This window comes from Salmo salar, chromosome ssa29 (genome assembly GCF_905237065.1).
Source record: "Salmo salar chromosome ssa29, Ssal_v3.1, whole genome shotgun sequence".
NCBI classification, from domain to species: domain Eukaryota; kingdom Metazoa; phylum Chordata; class Actinopteri; order Salmoniformes; family Salmonidae; genus Salmo; species Salmo salar.
In genome coordinates, this window is record NC_059470.1 from 24,051,497 (window position 1) to 24,079,310 (window position 27,814).

Here is a 27,814-nt window from a genome sequence, read left to right on the forward strand (position 1 = left end):
AGTGCGTGTAAAAGATGATAAAAAGCCTTATTATATTCTGATACTCATGGTTGCGTCCCTGACAATGACAGCAAGGCTTAAATGGGTGACGTGTGTCCCACTGGGCACAAACTGGTTGAATCAATGCTGTTTCCACGTCATTTCAACAACTAAATTCAATGTGATGACGTTGAATCGACGTGTACAACTGATTGGATTTGGGCATGTGTCTTTTTTTCACCAAACTTTTAACCTAAATCCAATGACATGGTTCAATTTGTGGTTGCTTTTAGGTTGAATTGACGTTGGTTGACAACTCTTCTTCCCCCTCAGGAGACTGAAAAGATTTGTCATGGGCCCTCAGATCCTCAAAAAGTTCTACAGCTACACCACTGAGAGCATATTGACTGGCTGCATCACCGCTTAGCATGGCAACTGCTTGGCATCTGACCGCAAGGCGCTACAGAGAGTAAAGCATAAGGCCAAGTACATCACTGGTGATGAGCTCCCTAGATTGTTCTCTCTGCTACAGCACAGCACGCTGTACCGATGCAGCAAGTCTGAAACCAACAGGACACTGAACAGCTTCTACCCCCAATCCATAAGACTGCTCAATAGTTAGTTAATAGTTAGTCCAGGTAGCTGTTAACTATTAACTATCTGCATTGCAGATAGTCCGGGTACAGTTTGGGAAAGGCGACATTCACATTTCCATGCCAGTCTAATAAGCTTACTCTAGTGCTTAATGATGACTAATTGGCAAGCATGGAATGCAACAGCAGTCACACCTGTCCTGTCCTTCTATTAGTTCTGTCCTTCCAACATTCGTTACAGTTCATTGCATTTGTTATGCTCTAACATAGCATCACATCAAAAATAATTATAGTAATTGTCACAATTAATTAAACACTGGAGCAAGGTTATTATAGTTTTGTGATGTAATACGCTTTTTTTCTCCATTCGTTTTTTGATGTTTATTCTATATACAAAAGACCGCTTCCCTCATCAGCGGCTTCATCTTTGTTGAGCGAAGTGGCATCGACACACTTGGGACCATCAGGCAAGCTAATGCAGGGCTTGGATCGAAGTTGGCTGCCAGAGGATTCCGTATGCATGCGAAGCGATCATGCAGTGACTTCAGGAGGACCTGTGCCAACTGTTTTGCAACACTCATTGACTGCAAGTGTGCCTCAAGGTTGAGAAGGCACGGTGCCACATTAGACAGCGACTGGCTGTCAGTTTCAGTTTACTAAATCGTTTTTTCAATTTTTGTTTTATTTTAAGTTTTCGTTTACAATATATAATAACCTTGCACTGGAGATATGCTTTATGTTAGCTTCACCTCAGCTCATCTACATTATGCCGGTATGCCAATTAGAAGATGAATGGCGTAAAGGTCACTCATGAGTTCCCATTCAAACGATATTGATCGCTTTTAACACTTCTAAAACAGCTGGGGATGCTTGCAATACGAATACCATTGGAATCACCACTAAAGGGACATACAGTATTTATGACAAATACCTTTGGCAAAAAGGGTTGGCATTGGTGTGCAACCATTTAAGCCATTATATATTCCAAACGACTACGTTGGTTGAGATACAGTACGTACAGATATTGTTACAGACAAACACAATAGTAGACGTCCTTATGCATGGTATTGCTTATACTGTAGGCTACATCTGCAGCGCAGTCATCTCTCCCTCCAGTTTCTAGGTTCGTGTGCCACCTCTCGACAGAACATCGAGTAGAATGGAAAAGCAAAGAGTGTAGCATTTCCCAGCCCATGCATTACTTTCAAACCAAGGCTGGAGTCAGCACAACGTCCAGGCTTCATTCTTCGACGACATTTTCATTTAACGGTCACATAGGTAACTTTTTTTTATATAGCGACGGTCATGCTCTTCAGGTGCGGACCTGCTCATTCTGATATTCAAGGCATCGAAGTTTGTTTGTGATATAATTTCGTCGAATAAAGTGGATTATATAAATAATTCCAGCTCAACAAAGATAAACTTAGTAAAGGGCTCCGTATATGTATATGAAGCTTTATTGTGGTTTTCTTTATATAGGCTTTCTTTACATTGGAGTTTATTTCCAGCGAGAGAGTTCGAGGGAGCTTTTGCCGCCAAATAGACGCTCGAGCTGTTTGCAACAACTGTTTAGTATACACTCCCGTAGATGTTGTGGAACACATTGGGTGAAACTCTGTCTCTGAAAATAGATAGCTGACTACTAGGCTATACCGAAAACGTTTTCAAACCAAGAAGACGCCAGTTTACGGAGGACAACTACAGCGGTCAAGTAGGCTATATCCAGGTATGTTTGTTAATTTCTTGAGTTGTCCACAGTGATTTATTTTGGACTTTTAGCCTTGAGACCAAGACGAACATATTTTCTTTCATTTCACAGGAGTTTTAATTGTAAACCATGAATCAAACAGCAGGAGTAACACAGACATACCGGAGGTGTTCAAAAGCAGGGAATGTAAGTCTTTTTTATTATTAGACCTATTGTAAAGCTGGTTAGGGCTATTGCAAGGTAGGCTATCACAAGCAATCATCAACCACCAACTGAACTGAGAATATGACATTGCTTCTATATTTTCCTAAGCTTTCACTGGACTATTGTTTTGCAAATTCCTAATATGGGGATAACGGTGCCCTAAATACATATTTCACATACAGTAGCCTCGGCTATATAAATAGTAATGTATTTTAGGGATTCCTTCCACTTAGGCTACTGTAGAATGTATGGAAGCACTTGAACCAGAATATGGCCTTACAGCATCCTAATAAAGGACACTGCGCTTCTGCGCATGGGCAGGCTAGATGGTTAGGCCCACCAGCGGTGCATGGGTAAAATCATTGGGGAAGCCAGAAAAAAGCCATATTACAACCTATGTGTTGTGATAATTGCGTTGTTTGCTCTGTAACCTGTTAGTTCATATGCCTTGCGACCGTGATATATAGCCCAGCTAGCAATGAGGAATCGGCCCAGAAGCGGCCGTCTTCTGGGGGGCCGGAACTGATTGAATCGGCCCGGAATCAAAATGAATGACTGCCCAGAATTAGCCCAAGTACATCGGGCCGTTTCTGTCTACCGGATATCAACCGACTTTGGCGGCATCTTACCAGAATCCTCCAGAAGCGCCCGATGCAAATTTAAATAAATGTCCAAAATTACCCTGTTTAGTCATTTTAAATAATACTATTCTACATTTTATACATACAAATTATACCCATCCACAAAGAAACATTTTGTGTCGGAGGAAACACCATACACCTGGTGACTGTCAGTGTGCATGCGTTTAGCCCGCCACAGGATTCGCTACAGCGCGATGGGACAAGGACATCCTGGCCGGGCCAAACCCTCCCCTAACTCAGACAATGCTGGGCCAATTGTGCATTGCCTCATTGGTCTCCCGGTCGCAGCCAGCATGAGTCTTGAACCAGCAGCTGTAGAAACGCAGTTTGCACTGCAATGTAGTGTCATAGACCGCTGCGCCACTCATGAGGTTCCATCCACAACGTTTTTAATGCTTATCAATTGCCTTAAACAAAATATCAAAATACTAAAATACTACATAATACTAAAATACATAGGACTCTTAAAGAATTTCTTTATGATGTTAATTGTATTTTTTGATCACAGAAACAATGACGAAAATATGGAAAAATAAATAAATAATGAAATGTTAATTATATAAAATTGCCTGTGTAATCATCTGCCAGAGAGTAGCCCCAATCGGCCCAAGCCCCAAGTAATACATTTGGGGCAGCTAACTCTCACCGGAATCTGCCCAAGCCCCAAGTAATACATTTGGGCATTTGGGCCAGATAACTAACACCATTGAATAAATTCAACCACACCTTTGTTCCATCACAAAACCAGAGTGCAACCTCTATCCGGTGAAGTCCACAAAGCATATTGCATGTAACAAACAGTTACAAGAACTACAGCATGGTCAACGAAGTTAATGTTTCCGACATTTTCGAGCCACTAAACAACTATTGATTTAGAACCACGGAGAGTTACCGCGAGTCGCAAAGAAAACAGGAACTGCCTCCATTTTTCCAGCACCATTTCAAATTCAACATTTCCACATCATCAAATCACCTATGTTTATTCAAATACAGGAACAACTAAAAGATACAAAAAAACAATTTAGTCCAATCAACGTAAGCTAAATAGGATGTGGCTGTCCATGTTTCTGATTTGTGTGCATGCCTGTTCCTGCAAGTAGAAAAACAGGTTTACTCACCCTACTTGTAGAGAAATGCCAATGCCATCCTCATCTCTTTCATGTTGACAAAACAATCTATCACTGTCATACAGTACACACTTTTATTTTTTGTTGTCTTAGGCTACCTGGCTAAAATGCTTGCTCGCTAGCCTAACTTCCTTTCATGGGCAACTTTAGCTAGTTAACATTAGCCATCTACATCTAGCTACATATTGAAATTCCGTCCTCTCAGGCCAGGGGGACAGTATATGAATTGATGGATGGATCAGAATTGCCGTTATAATCATTGGCCAGTATGGAGAATGAAGTAAAACCACAAGTCCAAATCCCTATCGCCATCCATGGCTAATTTAGGAAAGGGCCAATTTTAGCTAGCTAGCTAGCTACTGGAGGACAACAACACAACGAGATGCAACAATTAAAGTTGTTTCTGTCAATTACGTATGCTCTCAATGCAATTTAATAGGAGTGACGCCAAATCCAAACTGGCTTCCCTTGCCACTTTGTTTTGTGCACCATGACCATTCACAGTTGAGCTCACTCAGTTTAGCTCAACGCTGATTGGCTATTTTATACATTTTTTAATCAAGGGAGGCCAAATGCTTGCTGGCTTCCCTTGCATTCAATGCTATGGGTGGCAACAATATCATATTGTTTTGGACCAGACAGCATCAGATAGATGTCTACACGTACAGAGACAGAGGGGCGCTGTTTCGCACGCACGGATGGTTTCTCCTGTGAGACACATTCAGCCTCTTGTGAATTGAAGGAAGGCCTACAATGCAGAAACTGAAAAATAACTGCTGAAGATTTTTAGGGGGTACTTGTTTCTGAAAATCCTCTTACTGAAAGCAAATCTATAATTCGTAACTCCCTGTCCATCGGTCTGGATTTTATAATATGTGGATATCTGTAGGCCATAGAAACCAGCTGAACCGAACTTGTCTCCAAACCGGCACCTACACTGAGTGTACAAAACATTAGGAGTACCTGCTCTATCCATGACATAGAATTACCCAGCCTGGTCTCATAGACTAGACATAACATAGTAAAAGTAAATCTGTTATGGTATGTTATGTTTGGTATGGTTACATAAGACAGATGGTTACTTAAGGGTCAGTGGAGGCTCCTGTGGGAGGACCATCTTCCTCAGTGAATTTCATAAAAACATTAAAAAAGTTATCCTTTTTAGATAAAACTATGCAAAATATATTAATGTCACCAAATAATTGATTAAATCAAACTGTTTTGCAATGATGGTATACTGTAGCCTCAACAGCACTCTGTAGGGTAGCACCGTGGTGTAGCCAGAGGACAGCTAGCTTCCGTCCTCCTCTGGGTACATTGACTTCAATACAAAACCTAGGAGGCTCATAGTTCTCTCCCCCTTCCATAGACGTACACACTTATTATGACAACTTCCGGAGGACATCTTTCAACCTATCAGAGCTCTTGCAGCATGAACTGACATTTTGTCCACCCAATCAAATAATCAGAGAATTAATCTGGTACTGAAAGCATAAGCTACAGCTAGCTAGCGCTGCAGTGCATAAAATGTGGTGAGTAGTTGACTCAAAGAGCGAGAAAGACGATAGTTGAACAGTTTTGAACAAATTCATTTCTTCAGAAAGATAGAAGGGTCAAAAGAGAGAGAGAGATAGCTATATTTCGTCATTTCTTTTCACTTACACTTAGTCAAGGTAAGGTTTTGGTTTAAAAATTGATTGCCACTTGTGTCCGCCGGTGTAACTGCTAATCTGCTTACACTTACTGCATGATTGTTTAAAAAAATGAAATTATTTCACCTTTATTTAACCAGGTAGGCTAGTTGAGAACAAGTTTTCATTTGCAACTGCGACCTGGCCAAGATAAAGCAAAGCAGTTCGACATATACAACAACATAGAGTTACACATGGAATAAACAAACATACAGTCAATAATACAGTAGAAAAAAGTCTATAAGGCAATAAATAGGCCATGGTGGCGAAGTAATTACAATATAGCAATTAAACACTGGAATGGTAGATGTGCAGAAGATGAATGTGCAAGTAGAGATACTGGGGTGCAAAGGAGCAAGATAAATAAGTAATTACAGTATGGTGATGAGGTAGTTGGATGGGCTATTTACAGATGGGCTATGTACAGGTGATCTGTGAGCTGCTCTGACAGCTGGTGCTTAAAGCTAGTGATGGAGAAATGAGTCTCCAGCTTCTGTGATTTTTGCAATTTGTTCCAGTAATTGGCAGCAGAGAACTGGAAGGAAAGGCGGCCAAAGGAAGAATTGGCTTTGGGGGTGACCAGTGAGATATACCTGCTGGAGCGTGTGCTATGGGTGGGTGCTGCTATGGTGACCAGTGAGCTGATTGTATCGGGTTTACTAACGCGTTAGTTATATTAGTAATGTTGACTATGATGTTACTTTAGCTAATATGGTGACAACGATGTAGGCTGTATGTAGCAGTTATGATATGAAGGTTTGGCTTGGGAAGTTTTTTTTGCTTGGTCACAGACAGTTGATGTGTTCTGCATTGAAGTCCACAAGCGAAAGGAAAAGGTGAAAGGAGGAGAGTGCTTAGATGCAAGAAGGAATACAACAAGCTGTTTGTATGTGGCTATGAAAGTGACCTGTTTGCGTGCGATCAGGGGTGTATTCATTTTGCCGATCCTATTGAAAAACGCTTCTTAAACGGAAGCAAACGGAACGAAATCACCTCAAATCTTTCTCTTGACCTGTGTGCTGTGTGCACCTACGTTGGAAACTTTAATTCATAGGCTAGAGAAAATTAGAGTATCATGTAGTAGCCTAAATCTACTGATGTTACGTTGAGCTGGTTGAGTGGAATATGAATGACAGTCATCCAATATGCTGTAATAGAAATAAGGCCATGCTCATAAAAAAAATTGTTCTCCCTCATCTTAAACGGCACCGACCGCCACTGTTTATGGTGGATGGTTGGGGTAGATGGGTGGGCCTATAACGCGAATGCAACCGAAACGGCTTGATCACACCGACAGAGTCATCCTATAAATCCTGTCTAATAGAAACTCTTGTTTTGCGGTTTGCTTCCGTTTGGTTCTTAAGCGGTAAACGTTTTCTGTAATGAATACGCTCCTGTGTTCTTGTGTGTGTTCTGTCAGAATTTATTTGCTCATCATGATCCTGAAAAAAAACTGCTGAACTTAAACTTCTACTGTGAATGTTTAAAATGGATATTGGATAACGAGAACCTCGTTAGATAACGATGCTTGGCATGGGCTTCTGGATATGAGTTGCTTATGATTTGAGCAGTTTTGCATCAGATATATACACTGCTCAAAAAAATAAAGGGAACACTTAAACAACACAATGTAACTCCAAGTCAATCACACTTCTGTGAAATCAAACTGTCCACTTAGGAAGCAACACTGATTGACAATACATTTCACATGCTGTTGTGCAAATGGAATAGACAACAGGTGGAAATTATAGGCAATTAGCAAGACACCCCCAATAAAGGAGTGGTTCGGCAGGTGGTGACCACAGACCACTTCTCAGTTCTTATGCTTCCTGGCTGATGTTTTGGTCACTTTTGAATGCTGGCGGTGCTTTCACTCTAGTGGTAGCATGAGACGGAGTCTACAACACACACAAGTGGCTCAGGTAGTGCAGCTCATCCAGGATGGCACATCAATGCGAGCTGTGGCAAGAAGGTTTGCTGTGTCTGTCAGCGTAGTGTCCAGAGCATGGAGGCGCTACCAGGAGACAGGCCAGTACATCAGGAGACGTGGAGGAGGCCGTAGGAGGGCAACAACCCAGCAGCAGGACCGCTACCTCCGCCTTTGTGCAAGGAGGAGCAGGAGGAGCACTGCCAGAGCCCTGCAAAATGACCTCCAGCAGGCCACAAATGTGCATGTGTCTGCTCAAACGGTCAGAAACAGACTCCATGAGGGTGGTATGAGGGCCCGACGTCCACAGGTGGGGGTTGTGCTTACAGCCCAACACCGTGCAGGACGTTTGACATTTGCCAGAGAACACCAAGATTGGCAAATTCGCCACTGGCGCCCTGTGCTCTTCACAGATGAAGCAGGTTCACACTGAGCACATGTGACAGACGTGACAGAGTCTGGAGACGCCGTGGAGAAGGTTCTGCTGCCTGCATCATCCTCCAGCATGACCGGTTTGGCGGTGGGTCAGTCATGGTGTGGGGTGGCATTTCTTTGGGGGGCCATGTGCTCGCCAGAGGTAGCCTGACTGCCATTAGGTACCGAGATGAGATCCTCAGACCCCCTGTGAGACCATATGCTGGTGCGGTTGGCCCTGGGTTCCTCCTAATGCAAGACAATGCTGGACCTCATGTGGCTAGAGTGTGTCAGCAGTTCCTGCAAGAGGAAGGCATTGATGCTATGGACCGCCCGTTCCCCAGACCTGAATCCAATTGAGCACATCTGGGACATCATGTCTCGCTCCATCCACCAACGCCACGTTGCACCACAGACTGTCCAGGAGTTGGCGGATGCTTTAGTCCAGGTCTGGGAGGAGATCCCTCAGGAGACCATCCGCCACCTCATCATGAGCATGCCCAGGCATTGTAGGGAGGTCATACAGGCACGTGGAGGCCACACACACTACTGAGCCTCATTTTGACTTGTTTTAAGGACATTACATCAAAGTTGGATCAACCTGTAGTGTGGTTTTCCACTTTAATTTTGAGTGTGACTCCAAATCCAGACCTCCATGGGTTGATAAATTGGATTTCCATTGATTATTTTTGTGTGATTTTGTTGTCAGCACATTCAACTATGTAAAGAAAAAAGTATTTAATAAGATGATTTCATTAATTCAGATCTAGGATGTGTTATTTTAGAGTTCCCCTTATTTTTTTGAGCAGTATATATTTTTTTTATGGATTATATGTTGATACGAGTCATGTGACCATGCAAGCTCTTTCATCCCCTGGGTTGCAGCAACGTTCAAGAAGATGTTTATTGATCCGATGCATCCATGCATAATGTGTAATGCCTCCAAGTTTATAAACCCCTAACTGCAAGTCCCAATCCCGTGACATTCCCTGTTATTTCTGCTTTTCTTGAAACTGTTAAGCTTGTTAATCATTACCCACATGTAAAACTGTTGTAGGCTAGTGTGCTTGTATTATTTCAGTCAACATTAATTTATGTCACCTTGATGCAAAAAAATACATAAGCACTCTCCATACTCCTCATCAGTAACTGTGTGCATCCACCTGCCTTGCTGTTCTACCTAGCTGCAGTCATCCCCTTTGTAAAGTAACAACTTTAGTCACCACCATTATCATTATCTGCAGTTTATGTTTTTCGAATTTTCTTTGAATTTATATTTTTATGAGACCAGTAGCCTAATCTTTTCATAAGCACATTTTTCTCCAGTGCTGTGCTGAGCTTGTGACCCACATTATGGGAGAGGAGAACTGCCTTACATGTGGGCATTGAGTCACAAGGGAAAGGGGGAGGAGAGAAGTCAGCTTGGTTAGGAAGAGGGGTTGGAGGTGTGGAGAAGGGGACCTGATTGAGTCTGTGCTTAATGAGACCATTAGGAGGGACAGGTGAGAAGGGGCCCCTCCAGCTCCCTCCACAACTGCTAGAACGTCATCGCAATGGATTCACATTAACTTATTCCAGCAGGAGGGGAATAGGAGCTGACGAACCCTCGCCCTCTTCAGCCAACAGTATCTACATGTATCCTAGCATACGGTATCATATCATTGTCATTCCAAGATGGCGTAGCAGTTCAGACGTCCTTTACCCTCCTCTTGTCGTGTCCCGTGTATATATATATTTAAATATTTTTTTCTTCGCATTATCTTTTTACATTTTTTCTTCTAAAACTCAACCTCAAAGCACTCTCCTGCAACCCGCCTCACCAATTTAAAAAAGAAAGTATTATTTACCTCAAATCCGAAATCCACAACAGAAGCTAGCCAGAGGTTAACCATTTTCACTGGCTAACGTTGGAGTTCAGCTAGCCACGGTTAGCTGTCCTCAGCTATCCATTAGCTCGAAAAGCTATCACCAGTTTTTGTACAGCGCGACTCAGACCAGAGCACACCGGACCTACTCTCTCTCCTTTCTCCGATTTCTACCGCAGGCTCTGGACATTTACACCTGGATCTTGCAGCTAACTAGCTGCTACCTGAGTGACTATTGGCAACGTCGGTCCCGGAATTAACACACATTATCCCGGAGCTAGCCAGCTGAAGAGTTCCGTCAGCCACTCGTGGGCTTTTCCTGAGCTAGCCAGCTGAAGTGTCTCCTGGGCTACAATCACCTATCCTGACCCGCTTTACGGCCGATGCGGAGCCCCATCGGGCCTTCACGACTGGACCATCGACGTTATCTGCCCGAGGGAGTTATCCAACTGGCCCATCCGTCGCGACGTAACCTGATTGCCCATCTGCGGCCCACTAATCGTTAATCGTTAGCTGTCTTATCGGCTGCGATCTGAATAGGTCTATCGGACACTTTTCTTGGGCCACTATAACTAACTATTTTGCCAACTTGGACTGGTCCCCCCCTCCACACGGAACCCCACTAACCCACAGACGGAAACGCACGAGGTGGCTAAAAACAGACCTCCCTCCATCTTCCACCAGCTTGCTACCTATGGCCCGGCTAGCTGTCTGAATCTCACTGGACCCTTTGATCACTCGGCTAAGCATGCCTCTCCTCAATGTCAATATGCAATGTCCATTGCTGTTCTGGTTAGTGTTTATTGGCTTATTTCACTGTAGAGCCTCTAGCCCTGCTCATTATATCTTATCCAACCTCTCAGTTCCTCCACCCACACATGCTATGACATCTTCTGGTTTCAATGATGTTTCTAGAGACAATATCTCTCTCATCATCACTAAATGCCTAGGTTTACCTCCTCTGTATTCACATCCCACCATACCTTTGTCTGTACATTATACCTTGAAGCTATTTTATCGCCCCCAGAAACCTGCTCCTTTTTCTCTCTATTCTGGACGTCACAGACGACCAATTCTTATAGCTTTTAGCCGTACCCTTATACTCATTCTTCTCTGCTCCTCTGGGGATGTAGAGGTGAATCCAGGCCCTGCAGTGCCTGGCTCCACTCCTACTCCCCAGGCACTCTCTTTTGATGACTTCTGTAACCGTAATAGCCTTGGTTTCATGCATGTTAACATTAGAAGCCTCCTCCCTAAGTTTGTTTTATTCACTGCTTTAGCACACTCTGCCAACCCGGATGTCCTAGCTGTGTCTGAATCTTGGCTTAGGAAGTCCATCAAAAACTCTGAAATCTTCATCCCTAACTACAACGTTTTCAGACAAGATAGAACGACCAAAGGGGGCGGTGCTGCAATCTACTGCAGAGATAGCCTGCAGAGCTCTGTCCTGCTATCCAGGTCTGTACCCAAACAATTTGAACTTCTACTTTTAAAAATCCACCTCTCCAAAAACAAGTCTCTCACCGTTGCCGCCTGCTATAGACCCCCCTCGGCCCCTAGCTGTGCTCTGGACACCATATGTGAACTGATTGCCCCCCATCTATCTTCAGAGCTCGTGCTACTAGGTGACCTAAACTGGGACATGCTTAACACCCCAGCCATCCTACAATCCAAGCTTGATGCCCTCAATCTCACACAAATTATTAATGAACCCACCAGGTACAACCCCAAAGCCGCAAACACTGGCACCCTCATAGATATCATCCTAACCAACGTGCCCTCTAAATACACCTCTGCTGTTTTCAACCAAGATCTCAGCGATCACTGCCTCATTGCCTGCACCCGAAATGGGTCAGCGGTCAAACGACCTCCACTCATCACTGTCAAACGCTCCCTGAAACATTTCAACGAGCAAGCCTTTCAAATCGACCTGGCCCTGGTATCGTGGAAGGATATTGACCTCATCCCGTCAGTAGAGGATGCCTGGTTATTTTTTTTAAATGCCTTCCTCACCATCTTAAATAAGCATGCCCCTTTCAAGAAATTTAGAACCAGGAACAGATATAGCCCTTGGTTCTCCCCAGACCTGACTGCCCTTAACCAACACAAAAATATCTTGTGGCGTTCTGCATTAGCATCGAACTGCCCCCGCGATATGCAACTTTTCAGAGAAGTTAGAAACCAATACACACAGGCAGTTAGAAACGCCAAGGCTAGCTTTTTCAAACAGAAATTTGCTTCCTGCAACTCAAACTCTAAAAAGTTCTGGGACACTGTAAAGTCCATGGAGAATAAGAACACCTCCTCCCAACTGCCCACTGCACTGAGGATAGGAAACTCTGTCACCACCGATAAGCCCACTATAATTGAGAATTTCAATAAGCATTTTTCTACGGCTGGCCATGCTTTCCACCTAACTACCCCTACTGCATTCAACAGCACTGCACCCCCCACAGCTACTCGCCCAAGCCTCCCCATTTCTCCTTCTCCCAAATCCATTCAGCTGATGTTCTGAAAGAGCTGCAAAATCTGGACCCCTACAAATCAGCTGCGCTTGACAATCTGGACCCTTTCTTTCTAAAATTATCTGCCGAAATTATTGCAACCCCTATTACTAGCCTGTTCAACCTCTCTTTCGTGTCGTCTGAGATTCCCATAGATTGGAAAGCAGCTGCTGTCATCCCCCTCTTCAAAGGAGGTGACACTCTTGACCCAAATTGCTACAGACCTATATCCATCCTACCCTGCCTTTCTAAGGTCTTCGAAAGCCAAGTCAACAAACAGATTACCGACCATTTCGAATCCCACCGCACCCTCTCCGCTATGCAATCTGGTTTCAGAGCTGGTCATGGGTGCACCTCAGCCACGCTCACGGTCCTAAACGACATCGTAACCGCCATCGATAAGAAACAATACTGTGCTGCCGTATTCATTGACCTGGCCAAAGCTTTTGACTCTTTTAATCACCACATCCTCATCGGCAGACTCAGTAGCCTTGGTTTCTCAAACAATTGCGTCGCCTGGTTCACCAACTACTTCTCTGATAGAGTTCAGTGTGTCAAATCAGAGGGCCTGCTGTCCGGACCTCTGGCAGTCTCTATGGGGGTATCACAGGGTTCAATTCTTGGGCCAACTCTTTTCTCTGTATACATCAATGATGTCGCTCTTGCTGCTGGTGAATCTCTGATCCACCTCTACGCAGACGACACCATTCTGTATACTTCTGGCCCTTCTTTGGACACTGTGTTAACAACCCTCCAGACGAGCTTCAATGCCATACAACTCTCCTTCCGTGGTCTCCAACTGCTCCTAAATACAAGTAAAACTAAATGCATGCTCTTCAACCGATCGCTGCCTGCACCTGCCCGCCTGTCCAGCATCACTTCTCTGGACGGTTCTGACTTAGAATTTGTGGACAACTACAAATACCTAGGTGTCTGGTTAGACTGTAAACTCTCCTTCCAGACTCACATCAATCATCTCCAATCCAAAGTTAAATCTAGAATTGGCTTCCTATTTCACAACAAAGCATCCTTCACTCATGCTGCCAAACATACCCTCGTAAAACTGACCATCCTACCAATCCTCGACTTCGGCGATGTCATTTACAAAATAGCCTCCAATACCCTACTCAACAAACTGGATGCAGTCTATCACAGTGCCATCCGTTTTGTCACCAAAGCCCCATATACTACCCACCACTGCGACCTGTACGCTCTCGTTGGCTGGCCTTCGCTTCATAATCGTCGCCAAACACATTGGCTCCAGGTCATCTACAAGACCCTGCTAGGTAAAGTCCCCCCCTTATCTCCGCTCACTGGTCACCATAGCAGCACCCACCTGTAGCACGCGCTCCAGCAGGTATATCTCTCTGGTCACCCCTAAAGCCAACTCCTCCTTTGGTCGTCTCTCCTTCCAGTTCTCTGCTGCCAATGACTGGAACGAACTACAAAAATCTCTGAAACTGGAAACACTTATCTCCCTCACTAGCTTTAAGCACCAGCTATCAGAGCAGCTCCCAGATCACTGCACCTGTACATAGCCCATCTATAATTTAGCCCAAACTACTACCTCTTCCCCTACTGTATTTATTTATTTTATTTATTATTTTGCTCCTTTGCACCATATTATTTATATTTTAACTTTGAACTTTAATCAAATTATAATTCTACCATTCCAGTGTTTTACTTGCTATACTTTATTTACTCTGCCACCATGGCCTTTTTTTGCCTTTACCTCCCTTATCTCACATCATTTGCTCACATTGTATATAGTCTCATTTTTGTCTACTGTATCATTGATTGTATGTTGTTTTACTCCATGTGTAACTCTGTGTTTTTGTATGTTGTCGAACTGCTTTGCTTTATCTTGGCCAGGTCACAATTGTAAATGAGAACTTGTTCTCAACTTGCCTACCTGGTTAAATAAAGGTGAAATAAATAAAAATATGCTAATAGAACCCAGTTTGTTTTGATTCCTATTGCATCTATTTAAAACGCCAAAGCTCTGGAGGCTTTCTATTTGGCCAATCTCTCTGTAGCCATTCTATTTTCAGACTGTTGACAGCCACAGAGAGATCTCATTCTAGATGAAAGACACACTGATTACAGTAGGACCACTGGGTTTGTAGTAGTCCCTGAAGGAAATGCATCTCATTGCACGTCATAATCTTATGACAAGCTTAACTCTGACGATAGTACGAACACCTGGAAGTATGATGATAAATATAGATTGCTAGATTTCCACTGCTACCCAAGAGCAAATTATTGAACATAGGGTTTAACTCTTGAGCATTGGATTATAATTTCAAGTTTTTCCTTTTTCCTCCAATTTATGCTTTGGCCACAAATACGAGTGTAGGACGAGTCAACAACATTATTTAAGTAATAGTTAACAGAATATTAACTTTTAAAAGTGAGATTTTTACTGGACAGTTACTTTAAGTCTGATCATGGTTATTGCCCTATTCTGTACAGCTGAGCATTGGTTGGACACATTCAATCGGTCGTTACTAAAGCCTCATCACCTGCTTTGACAGAGCTCAGCTGACGTGACCTTTTGTGTCGATCAGTATGACATCACTGTTCCCCCCAACCCCCTGTCTTTCTCGCAGGTTAGCGTTTTTCATCATGAATGTTGTTCTGGAGGCAGCTCTGCAGAGGGGTCACAAGCTGGCATAAAATTAGATTTTACATCTAACCTTAACCCTAAGCACACTGCTAACCCTAATGCCCAACCCTAGCCCTAAATTAAAACCAAAAAGCACATTTTTGTTTTCGTGAATTTCTACAATATAGCCAATTTTGACCTTGCAGCTGGCCTATTTAAGGGGAAATGGCTCAGTTCTGCCTCCAGGACAAGACTCATGACAATAAACGTCAACCTGTATCTTTATCTTCCCTACTCCCCCATCACTTGCTTGTCAGATAGGGGATATCAGTACACCATCATCATTCTAATCTCTACCTGTCTTGAGTGCCTGTCCTTTTGGAATATCTTCCAACCAATAATGTCCTGAACCCTGTTTGGAGTAATTGAATGGACATTATTGTGTGTCCTCGTCGTGTTGATTGTACTTCGCTGAGTAATAGAAACAACCAGCAGAGGTCCCTATAGTAATATGTACAAGCAGAGGCGAGCTGCTGTAAAATGGTGAAAACCCATTATTGCTGTGCTTGGTGAAGATCTCCTTGTGTTCTCCATACAGTTGATTTCTTTTTATGATACAACCTTCACGGTAGATAGGTATAGGGCTAATCTGAATGTGTGCTATTTTATAGTTGGCTGGTCAGAAAGTATTTTTTCTGTCAACATTGTTCATACTGACGCTCATTGTTGTCTGTGCTGACTGCATGACAGGCTACAAGTTCCAGACAGACTATGCAGCAACTTCAGTTCACTCCTGTCAAGGACATATAGTGTATGATTCGGTACCATTCAAAATGTGTCTCCCTATAATGGTCCAAGTCTACTAAATTCTACCTGTGATTAGGAATATCAGGCTGTGTGAATGGAAGGCCCGGAAAATCGTTAAAGACTCCATCTACCCAAGCCATACAATGTTCTCTCTGCTTCCGCATAGCAAGCGGTACCGGTGCATGAAGTCTGACACCAACAGGCACCTGAACAGCTTCTATCATCAAGCCATAAGACTGCTAAATAGCTAACAGAATGGCTACACGGACTATCTGAGTTGACGGTTGTATTTTATTTATATGATGTCTGATGCACACTCACAGGACCTTACACACTCTACACACTGACTCTCCAACACACACAACATGCACACATATTTATACTGACTCTACACGCACACACTCACATACAATCATCATTTACGCTGCTGCTACTCCGTTTATCATATTTCCTGATGCCTAGTCACCATACCCCTATACATACATATCTACCTCTACCACGCCAGTATCCCTGCACATTGTAAATATGTTATTGGAACTGACCCTGTATATAGCTTCTTACTTTCTTGTGTTCTTAATACCTATTTTTATTTATTTGTTCTACCTTATGTTATTTTTAGTGCTACAATAATATTGATTACTGCATTGTTGGGTTTGGAGCTTGCAAGAAAGGCATTTCACTGTACTTGTGCACGTGACATTAAAACTTGAAACTTGAAGTTTTGCATTTTGTATCAAGCCAGAACAGAGCAGGTTGACAGACATTGACCTGTGTTTTACTGAGACATTTTGGCTTATAAAGTACATGTAAACACAATATTTTTGACTAAACAGAATAATATCCAAGACAATTGGATTCTCATTATTCAAATAGTGGGATTCAAGCATTAGCATCTTTTAGCATCAGACAGCTCTGCACTCTCGTGTGAATTCCAAAATTGTAATTAGCTGCCACATTTTGAGAGTCATTTTGGAGCAATGCTAATCTTCCCATCTTCAAAGATCTCAAAGCTTAGATAAGGCCCTTTATTCTACCTAATTACAATGTTATAATGAGATGATATGTTTAATTTTTGTCTCTCAGCTGGGACACACAAGAACAAAATAAATTAATAGCCTCCCGCAATGAATATGTATGAACTGCTGTTGTCCAAAGATAGATTGATCGGCAAGAAAAACCTCCATCTACTGAAAGTAGATATTACACTTTCATCAATAAAATTATTTGAAAGGGCCTCAGGCCTAATGTCGGTCTCTCTCAATACTGTCATGACATATTTCTTTATAAAAAGCCATTTGTTTCTGTAATTATCTGTCACGTCCTGACCAGAGAAAGGTGTTATTTTCTATGTTAGAGTAGGTCAGGACGTGACAGGTTTTTTCTCTCTCTGTTTTCTATTTCTATGTTGTCAGGGTCTAGTTTTGTATTTCTATGTTGGGGTTTTGTTTGGGATGATCTCCAATTAGAGGCAGCTGGTCCTCATTGTCTCTAATTGGAGATCATACTTAAGTAGGGTTTTTCTCCACCTGGGTTTGTGGGAGATTATCTTTGAGTCAGTGTATGTTTCACCTCTTCATCACGGTTTGTTGTTTTTGTCATTCGGTTTATTTATATGTATTGCCTAGTTTCACAGTGTAAATCAAATGTGGAACGACACACACGCTGCACTTTGGTCCGCTCCTCCTTCCTACGACAACCGTGACAATATCGAATTCACATTAAAATATACAGATGCAGTTATTCATGATAAAGCATCTTCTATAGAGTACAGAAGTGAAACTGAAGAGGTATTAAGGGTTGAGAGTGTAATTCTTAATTACAGAGGGTTTGTTGGGCAACAATGAAGCATAACACCCGCAGAACTGTGCAAGATATCAATAGTTTTCTCATTACGCAGACGGCTCATTATAATGTACAGTTATCACTTCCAAGTCCCACACTGGAGTCTATGGGAATAACCATAGATTTTTTTTTTGCGAGTGCAGACGAGGCAGGGTGGTGGAATGCACCCATTTCAATCTTTCAACTCCTAATTGTTGCGTTAGCGGTGCTCTCGTTCTCATTAGCCCTACCCTTTTCTGCTCATGATGGGATTAGCGGGGGCCGTGTTATTGACTAAATGGATTTAATGGCACAGATGTCCCAATTGCCTTTCTTATTTTTGATGATCTTCTGAAATGATATAAAACAATTAAGTTCATAATTTGTTCATATTTCAATGTTACTTCGATTTTTTGGGGTATGTAATATATTACTTACATGCTGTATAGTAGGGGTGTCAAACTCATTCCATGGAGGGCTTAATGTCTGCAGATTTTTGTTTTTCCCTTTCAATTAAGAACTAGACAACCAGGTGTGGGGAGTTCCTTACTAATTAGTGACCTTAATTCATTAATCAAGTACAAGGGAGGAGTGAAAACCCGCAGCCACTCAGCCCTCCATGGAATGAGTTTGACATGTGCAGTAGAGAATAGCATGCCAATAAAAACTATGCATTGATCGATATATAAAGTGATTGTCTTATTACTAATCTGTTGTGTTGTTGTCCAGCTACACCACAGGTGTTACACCTAGAGCACTAAAGCACTTGGCATTAGTTGGCAACAGTTCGATTTGGGCACAGAGATGGCTTGAAAAGGGCTAACAATCTCGGGTAGAGTAGATGCTATGATTTAAATGCATAGCAGACTGCTAAATGTGCTGTACCAGCACTTCAGTACACTGTAACACTGCCCCATACACTTCATCATCGGTGGCTACTGTCATATTCTGCTTTATGTGCCGAGGCATGTTAAAACCGTCTGTGCCAAGTGTGGTCTCTGAAGAAAAGGGACTATTATATTATAACCATTATGTTTTGACAAGAACACACATACAGCCAGCAGCTGCCAAAGAAGTTATTTAGAAGAAGGACCTGTTTAGGCCTACATTCGTGATAGTTTTTGTTAAAACGGCTAAAACACACACACACACACACACACACTAGTGCTGAGCGATTATCCGATATTTCAGTCATTTTCCGTATTTTAAAAACTAACTGACCGCTACAGTTCAATTATTTTAATTCCATTTTGTTCGTTTTTTTTCTGTGAGCACATTGCACAATTTCTCAAGATAATTTTTTTTTACATTTAATTTAAACTTTATTTAACTAGGCAAGTCAGTTAAGAACAAATTCTTATTTACAATGACGGCCTACCAAAAGGCAAAAGGCCTCCTGCGGGGAAGGGGGCCTGAGATAAAAAATAAATACAATTTAAATATAGGACAAAACACACATCACGACAAGAGAGACAACACTACATAAAGAGAGACCTAAGACAACATAGCAAGGCAGCAACACATGACAACACAGCATGGTAGCAACACAACATAACAACAACATGGTAGCAACACAACATGGTAGGCGCACAAAACATGGTACAAACATTATTGGGCACAGACAACAGCATAAAGGGCAAGAAGGTAGAGACAACAATACATCACACAAAGCAGCCACAATTGTCAGTAAGAGTGTCCATGATTGAGTCTTTGAATGAAGAGATTGTAGATAAAACTGCCCAGTTTGAGTGTTTGTTGCAGCTCGTTCTAGTCGCTAGCTGCAGCGAACTGAAAAGAGGAGCGACCCAGAGATGTGTGTGCTTTGGGGACCATTAACAGAATGTGACTGGCAGAACAGGTGTTGTATGTGGAGGATGAGGGCTGCAGTAGATATCTCAGATAGGGGGGAGTGAGGCCTAAGAGGGTTTTATAAATAAGCATCAACCAGTGGGTCTTGCGACGGGTATACAGAGATGACCAGTTTACAGAGGAGTATAGAGTTAGGTGATGTGTCCTATAAGGAGCATTGGTGGCAGGCATGGTAAGGTACAGGCATTTTACCATAAAGTAAAATATATCATTGTAATGTACTTTATTTTCTTTTTCTCCATTTTTCTTTTTCTTGGCTTTCAAAATAGCATCAGACCAAAAACGACTCACTCAGTTCCAGGTTGGATGGTGTCCTCAGGTCTCTGCTGTTTGTTTGTTAGAGCACCCTCCATATAGCTTGGAAAAAGGAAACCTTGGAAGCGGTAATCTCTCCGGCTAATTTTGGTCAAAATTAGGTTGTAGGTTTGGAGTTTTGATCTGGAGTGAAGGCCATGCTGTGGAGGGTAGCATCCCGCATATGTACCTGCCGAAAAATCAAAGTTTATCTAACTCCAAATATAACCTTTTGTAAAAAAACACATTGAAAAATGTGAGAGCTCACATGCAGCTCACATGCAGCTGTGGCTCTCTCTCTTGGGTGGAGGTCTCAAATCAAGATCAGATTACATTTACATTTACATTTAAGTCATTTAGCAGAGGCTCTTATCCAGAGCGACATACAAATTGGTGCATTCACCTTATGATATCCAGTGGAACAACCACTTTACAATAGTGCATCTAAATCTTTTAAGGGGGGGGGTTAGAAGGATTACTTTATCCTATCCTAGGTATTCCTTAAAGAGGTGGGGTTTCAGGTGTCTCCGGAAGGTGGTGATTGACTCCGCTGTCCTGGCGTCGTGAGGGAGCTTGTTCCACAATTGGGGTGCCAGAGCAGCGAACAGTTTTGACTGGGCTGAGCGGGAACTGTGCTTCCTCAGAGGTAGGGGGCCAGCAGGCCAGAGGTGGATGAACGCAGTGCCCTTGTTTGGGTGTAGGGCCTGATCAGAGCCTGAAGGTATGGAGGTGCCGTTCCCTTCACAGCTCCGTAGGCAATCACCATGATCTTGTAGCGGATGCGAGCTTCAACTGGAAGCCAGTGGAGAGAGCGGAGGAGCGGGGTGACGTGAGAGAACTTGGGAAGGTTGAACACCAGACGGGCTGCGGCGTTCTGGATGAGTTGTAGGGGTTTAATGGCACAGGCAGGGAGCCCAGCCAACAGCGAGTTGCAGTAATCTAGACGGGAGATGACAAGTGCCTGGATTAGGACCTGCGCCGCTTCTGTGTGAGGCAGGGTCGTACTCTGCGAATGTTGTAGAGCATGAACCTACAGGATCGGGTCACCGCCTTGATGTTAGTGGAGAACGACAGGGTGTTGTCCAGGATCACGCCAAGGTTCTTAGCACTCTGGGAGGAGGACACAAGGGAGTTGTCAACCGTGATGGCGAGATCATGGAACGGGCAGTCCTTCCCCGGGAGGAAGAGCAGCTCCGTCTTGCCGAGGTTCAGCTTGAGGTGGTGATCCGTCATCCATACTGATATGTCTGACAGACATGCAGAGATGCGATTCGCCGCCTGGTTATCAGAAGGGGGAAAGGAGAAGATTAATTGTGTGTCGTCTGCATAGCAATGATAGGAGAGACCATGTGAGGATATGACAGAGCCAAGTGACTTGGTGTATAGCGAGAATAGGAGAGGGCCTAGAACAGAGCCCTGGGGGACACCAGTGGTGAGAGCGCATGGTGCGGAGACAGATTCTCGCCACGCCACCTGGTAGGAGCGACCTGTCAGGTAGGACGCAATTCAAACATGGGCCGCGCCGGAGATGCCCAACTCGGAGAGGGTGGATCAAAGTCAAAAAAAAAAAAATCAGATCAAGCCCAAACTGTGCGTCTAGTAGTTTCCAACAGGCCAATATTCTACGTAGTTTAGCACAGAAAACGTAATTTACTGCAATGACTATAATCCATTGCGCGCCTACTTGTCCGGTCTGTGTGGGGCAGACAAGAAGAGAAAAGAAAAATGTAAATGTAAGAAGAGGGAGAATAGAGACAAGAATATGCGATCGAGAGGGATAGAGAGCAGTTGCTTTGCAAGGTTTCTATACCTGAAAATACATGATCTAAGTGATTGATAGTTGGTTTTCAGCAGTCATTAAAGTATGCCTTATTTACTTAGAATTTTTTTTTTTTTTTTTTTTTTTTTAAACCTTTATTTAACCAGGAAAGGCTCATTGAGATTTAAAATCTCTTTTTCAAGAGCGTCCTGGCCAAGATAGGCAGCGCCAAGTCATTACAAAAATTAGACAAACAACATGAAAAACTACAAGTAATCTAGTAAAAACCATAAAATTAACAAAGAATATAACAAAATCAAAAACAGCAAATTAAAAACATTGACAGGTCAGGGAATCAGTCTCAAGATCATTCATCAGTGATTTAAAAATACCAATCGGGACAAGTTCTTCCAGTTTAAAAGTATTTTGTAAGGCATTCCAAAGTGCATTCACAGTGCATTCACAAAGTATTCAGACCCCTTGACTTTTTCCACACAGCCTTACTCTAAAATTGATTAAATCGGTTTTTCCCCCCTCATCAATCTACACACAATACCCAATAATGGCAATGCAAAAACAGGTTTTTAGAAAGTTTAGCTAATTTATTTAAAAAACTGAAATTTCACATTTACATAACTATTCAGACCCTTTACTCAGTACTCTGTTGAAGCACGTTTGGCAGCGAGTACAGCCTCAAGTCTTCTTGGGTATGACGCTACAAGCTTGGCACACCTGTATTTGGGAAGTTTCTCCCATTCTTTTCTGCAGATCCTCTCAAGCCCTTCTCCCCCGATTGCTCAGTTTGGCCGGGCAGCCAGCTCTAGGAAGAGTCTTGGTGGTTCCAAACTTCTTCCATTTAAGAATGAGGCCACTTTGTTCTTGGGGACCCTAAATGCTGCAGAAATTGTTTGGTACCCTTCCCCAGATCTGTGTCTCGACACAATCCTGTCTACAGACAATTCCTTCGACCTCATGGCTTGGTTTTTGCTCTGACATGCAATGTCAACTGTGGGATCTTATATAGACAGGTGTGTGCCTTTCCAAATCATGTCCAATCAATTGAATTTACCACAGGTGGTCTCCAATCAAGTTCTAGAAACATCTCAAGGATGATCAATGGAAGAAGAGCTCAATTTCGAGTCTCATAGCAAAAGGTCTGAATACTTCTTAGGTATTTCTGTTTATTTAAATTTTTTAAATTTGCAAACGTTTCTAAAAACCTGTTTTCACTTTGTCTTTATAGGGTATTGTGTGTAGCTGGATGAGGTAAAATATTAATTTAATCTATTTTAGAATAAGGCTGTAACGCAACAAAATGTGGAAAAAGGGAAAGGGTATGAATACAATATTTTATTAAAGTAAAGTAATGTGAATAAATGATGGTTAATAATTGATAAGCAGTAATGAGGACTTGTATTAATTGTTTTATTCTGTGTTGTTAAAGCCTTCAACCCACATAATTCATAGTGCATTTAATGTAAAAAAAATTATAAAATCGAATCGACCTCAAAAACACTAGTTGCTCAGCACTAACACACACACACACACACACACACACACACACACACACACCAAACAAACTGAATTGGCGTTAGATCTGTCGTTAGATCTGGTGTTCCCTGTGTTTATGTCACTTGGCCCCTCCAACTTCATTTGGACATGTATCCTGTGCTTGATTGACACCACTGGGAGTGTAATCGTATGAGTCACTGAGACCTTGCTGGCCCTCTGAGTGAACGGCTGCCTCTGCAAAATGCTTAGGTCATGACAGCCCGTCTGGCTGCGTATCAAAATCAGTCAACGATGCCCCGGCGAGACAAATGGAGCCACAGCAGTAAACAGCTGAGAGAGAGAGAGAGAGAGAGAGAGAGAGAGAGAGAGAGAGAGAGAGAGAGAGAGAGAGAGAGAGAGAGAGAGAGAGAGAGAGAGAGAGAGAGAGAGAGAGAGAGAGAGAGAGAGAGAGAGAGAGAGAGAGAGAGAGAGAGAGAGAGAGAGAGAGAGAGAGAGAGAGAGAGAGAGAGAGAGAGAGAGAGAGAGAGAGAGAGAGTAGACAAGCACTGGACCAGAAAACCAGTCAGGTTCGCTTAACGCCTCAGAACTCAAAACCAGACATAACAGAGACACTATGAAGCACCTCCCCTGCGGAAGGAAGTCAACCCAGGTGTTTCATCTGCCCTATTGTTTTCATTGGATGCTCTTTTTGGGTGACTTAAGTAGAAATCACTTAAACAGTATTTCAAACCCTGGATATCACAGAATTCTTTTTTTTTATACAATTGTAGGGTTGCATACATTGTGAATGTTTTTGAGTTGCCTACATTTTGAGCAGCTAGCTGAAACATGATTCATATGACCAACATATTTTACATTCATTTTTTTATTTATTTCACCTTTATTTAACCTGTCTGGGTTAGGGGGCAGTATTTTCACGGCCGGATGAAAAACGTACCAAATTTAAACAGGTTACTACTCTGGCCCAGAAACTAGAATATGCATATTATTAGTAGATTTGTATAGAAAACACTCTGAAGTTTCTAAAACTGTTTGAATGGTGTCTGTGAGTATAACAGAACTCATATGGCAGGCAAAAACCTGAGAAAAATCCAAGCAGGAAGTGGAAAGTCTGAGAATTGTAGTTCTTCTTTTGATTCTCTATCGAAACTACAGTGTCTGTGGGGGACGTTGCACTTCCTAAGGCTTCCATTGGCTGTCAACAGCCTTCAAAAAGTGGTTTGAGCATTCTCCTGTCACTGGGCAGATAATAGGAGCTCAGTTTCTGAGTGGACTGCCTGGCAACAAAGGGATTGGATATGCTCGGTCCCGCGAGCACGCCCCTCCTTCTTTTTCTTCTTGAATGAATATGCTATTGTCCGGTTGGAATATTATCGCAATTTTACCTTAAAAATACCATAAAGATTGATTTTAAACAGCGTTTGACATTCTTCTAAGTACGGTAAAGGAACATTTTGACTTTTCGTCTCTGGTTCCGCGCTCGTGCGTTATGCCTTTGGATAAGTGATCTGTACTCACGAACAAAATGGAGGTACATAAATATGGATTATTTCGAAGAAAAACAACATTTCTTGTGGAAGTAGCAGTCCTGGGAGTGCATTCTGACGAAGATCAGCAAAGGTAAGAGAATATTTCTAATACTAATTCTGAGTTTAGGTTGCCCCGAACTTGGCGGGTGTCTGAATAGCTCACCGTGATGGCTGAGCTATGTACTCAGAATATTGAAAAATGTGCTTTCTCCGTAAAGCTATTTTAAAATCTGACACAGCGGTTGCATCCAGGAGTAGTCCATCTATAATTCTTTAAATAATTGTTATATATTTTGTCAACGTTTATGATGAGTATTTTTGTAAATTGATGTGCACATTCACCGGGCGTTTTGGTGGGAATACATTTTCTGAACATCACGCGCCAATGTAAAATGCTGTTTTTGGATATAAATATGAACTTTATCGAACAAAACATACATGTATTGTGTAACATAATGTCCTAGGAGTGTCATCTGATGAAGATCGTCAAAGGTTAGTGCTTCATTTAGCTGTGTTTTGTGTTTTATTGACACATGTCCTTGCTTGGAAAATGGCTGTGTGATTATTGTTGTCTATGTACTCTCCTAACATAATCTAAAGTTTTGCTTTCGCTGTAAAGCCTTTTTGAAATCGGACAATGTGGTTACATCAAGGAGAAGTGTATCTTTAAAATGGTGTAAAATAGTTGTATGTTTGAGAAAGTTGAAGGTGGGATGCTAGCGTCCCACGTAGCTCATAGAAGTTAACCAGGTAGGCTAGTTGAGAACAACTTCTCATTTACAACTGCGACCTGGTCAAGATAAAGCAAAGCAGTGCGACACAAACAACAACACAGAGTTACACATGGAATAAACAAACATACAGTCAATAACACAATACGAGAAAAAAAAGTCAGTGTGTGCAAATGAGGGAAGATAAGGGAGGTAAGGCAATAAATAGGCCATAGTGGCAAAATAATTACAATTTAGCAATTAAACACTATTTACAGATGGGCTATGTACAGGTGCAGTGAACTGTGAGCTGCTCTGACAGCTGGTGCTTAAAGTTAGTGAGGGAGATACAGTGAGGGAAAAAAGTATTTGATCCCCTGCTGATTTTGTACGTTTTCCCACTGACAAAGAAATGATCAGTCTATATTTTAATGGTAGGTTTATTTGAACAGTGAGAGACAGAATAACAACAAAAATATCCAGAAAAACGCATGTCAAAAATTGTATTAATTGATTTGCATTTTAATGAGGGAAATAAATATTTGACCCCCTCTCAATCAGAAAGATTTCTGGCTCCCAGGTGTCTTTTATACAGGTAACGAGCTGAGATTAGGAGCACACTCTTAAAGGGAGTGCTCCTAATCTCAGCTTGTTACCTGTATAAAAGACACCTGTCCACAGAAGCAATCAATCAATCAGATTCCAAACTCTCCACCATGGCCAAGACCAAAGAGCTCTCCAAGGATGTCAGGGACAAGATTGTAGACCTACACAAGGCTGGAATGGGCTACAAGACCATCGCCAAGCAGCTTGGTGAGAAGGTGACAACAGTTGGTGCGATTATTTGCAAATGGAAGAAACACCAAATAACTGTCAATCTCCCTCGGCCTGGGTTTCCATGCAAGATCTCACCTCGTGGAGTTGCAATGATCATGAGAATGGTGAGGAATCAGCCCAGAACTACACGGGAGGATCTTGTCAATGATCTCAAGGCAGCTGGGACCATAGTCACCAAGAAAACAATTGGTAACACACTACGCCGTGAAGGACTGAAATCCTGCAGCGCCGGCAAGGTCCCCCTGCTCCAGAAAGCACATATACATGCCCGTCTGAAGTGTGCCAATGAACATCTGAATGATTCAGAGGACAACTGGGTGAAAGTGTTGTGGTCAGATGAGACCAAAATGGAGCTCTTTGGCATCAACTCAACTCGCCGTGTTTGGAGGAGGAGGAATGCTGCCTATGACCCCAAGAACACCATCCCCACCGTCAAACATGGAGGTGGAAACATTATGCTTTGGGGGTGTTTTTCTACTAAGGGGACAGGACAACTTCACCGCATCAAAGGGACGATGGACGGGGCCATGTACCGTCAAATCTTGGGTGAGAACCTCCTTCCCTCAGCCAGGGCATTGAAAATGGGTCGTGGATGGGTATTCCAGCATGACAATGACCCAAAACACAGGGCCAAGGCAACAAAGGAGTGGCTCAAGAAGAAGCACATTAAGGTCCTGGAGTGGCCTAGCCAGTCTCCAGACCTTAATCCCATAGAAAATCTGTGGAGGGAGCTGAAGGTTCGAGTTGCCAAACGTCAGCCTTGAAACCTTAATGACTTGGAGAAGATCTGTAAAGAGGAGTGGGACAAAAAAAACTACAAGAAACGTCTGACCTCTGTGATTGCCAACAAGGGTTTTGCCACCAAGTACTAAGTCATGTTTTGCAGAGGGGTCAAATACTTATTTCCATCATTAAAATGCAAATCAATTTATAACATTTTTGACATGCGTTTTTCAGGATTTTTTTGTTGTTATTCTGTCTCTCACTGTTCAAATCAACCTACCATTAAAATTATAGACTGATCATTTCTTTGTTAGTGGGCAAACGTACAAAATCAGCAGGGATCAAATACTTTTTTCCCTCACTGTATGAGTCTCCAGCTTTAGTGATTTTTGCAATTCGTTCCAGTCATTGGCAGCAGAGAACTGAAAGGAAAGGCGGCCAATAGAGGAATTGGCTTTGTGGGCGACCAGTGAAATATACCTGCTGGAGCGCGTGCTACGGGTGGGTGCTGCTATGGTAACCATTGAGCTGAGATAATGCATGGCTTTACCTAGCAAAGACTTATAGATGACCTGGAGCCAGTGGGTTTGGCGACGAATATGAAGCGATGGCCAGCCAACGAGAGCATACAGGTCGCAGTGGTGGGTAGTATGTGGGGCTTTGGTGATAAAACGGATGGCACTGTGTTAGACTGC

At 42.7% G+C, this 27,814-nt stretch overlaps 1 protein-coding gene across 1 annotated transcript in view; it reads left to right on the forward strand.

The window, feature by feature from the left end:
* The first annotated feature begins 1,698 nt into the window (after positions 1–1,698).
* Positions 1,699–27,814, forward strand: part of LOC106590427 (dipeptidyl aminopeptidase-like protein 6) — a 348,701-nt gene continuing 322,585 nt past the window's right edge. Inside the window, exons 1-2 of the mRNA XM_045710519.1 lie at positions 1,699–2,298; positions 2,392–2,466. Of these exons, the coding sequence (XP_045566475.1) occupies positions 2,410–2,466 (57 nt within the window). The 5' untranslated portion in view covers positions 1,699–2,298; positions 2,392–2,409. The remainder of the gene's footprint in view (positions 2,299–2,391; positions 2,467–27,814) is intronic.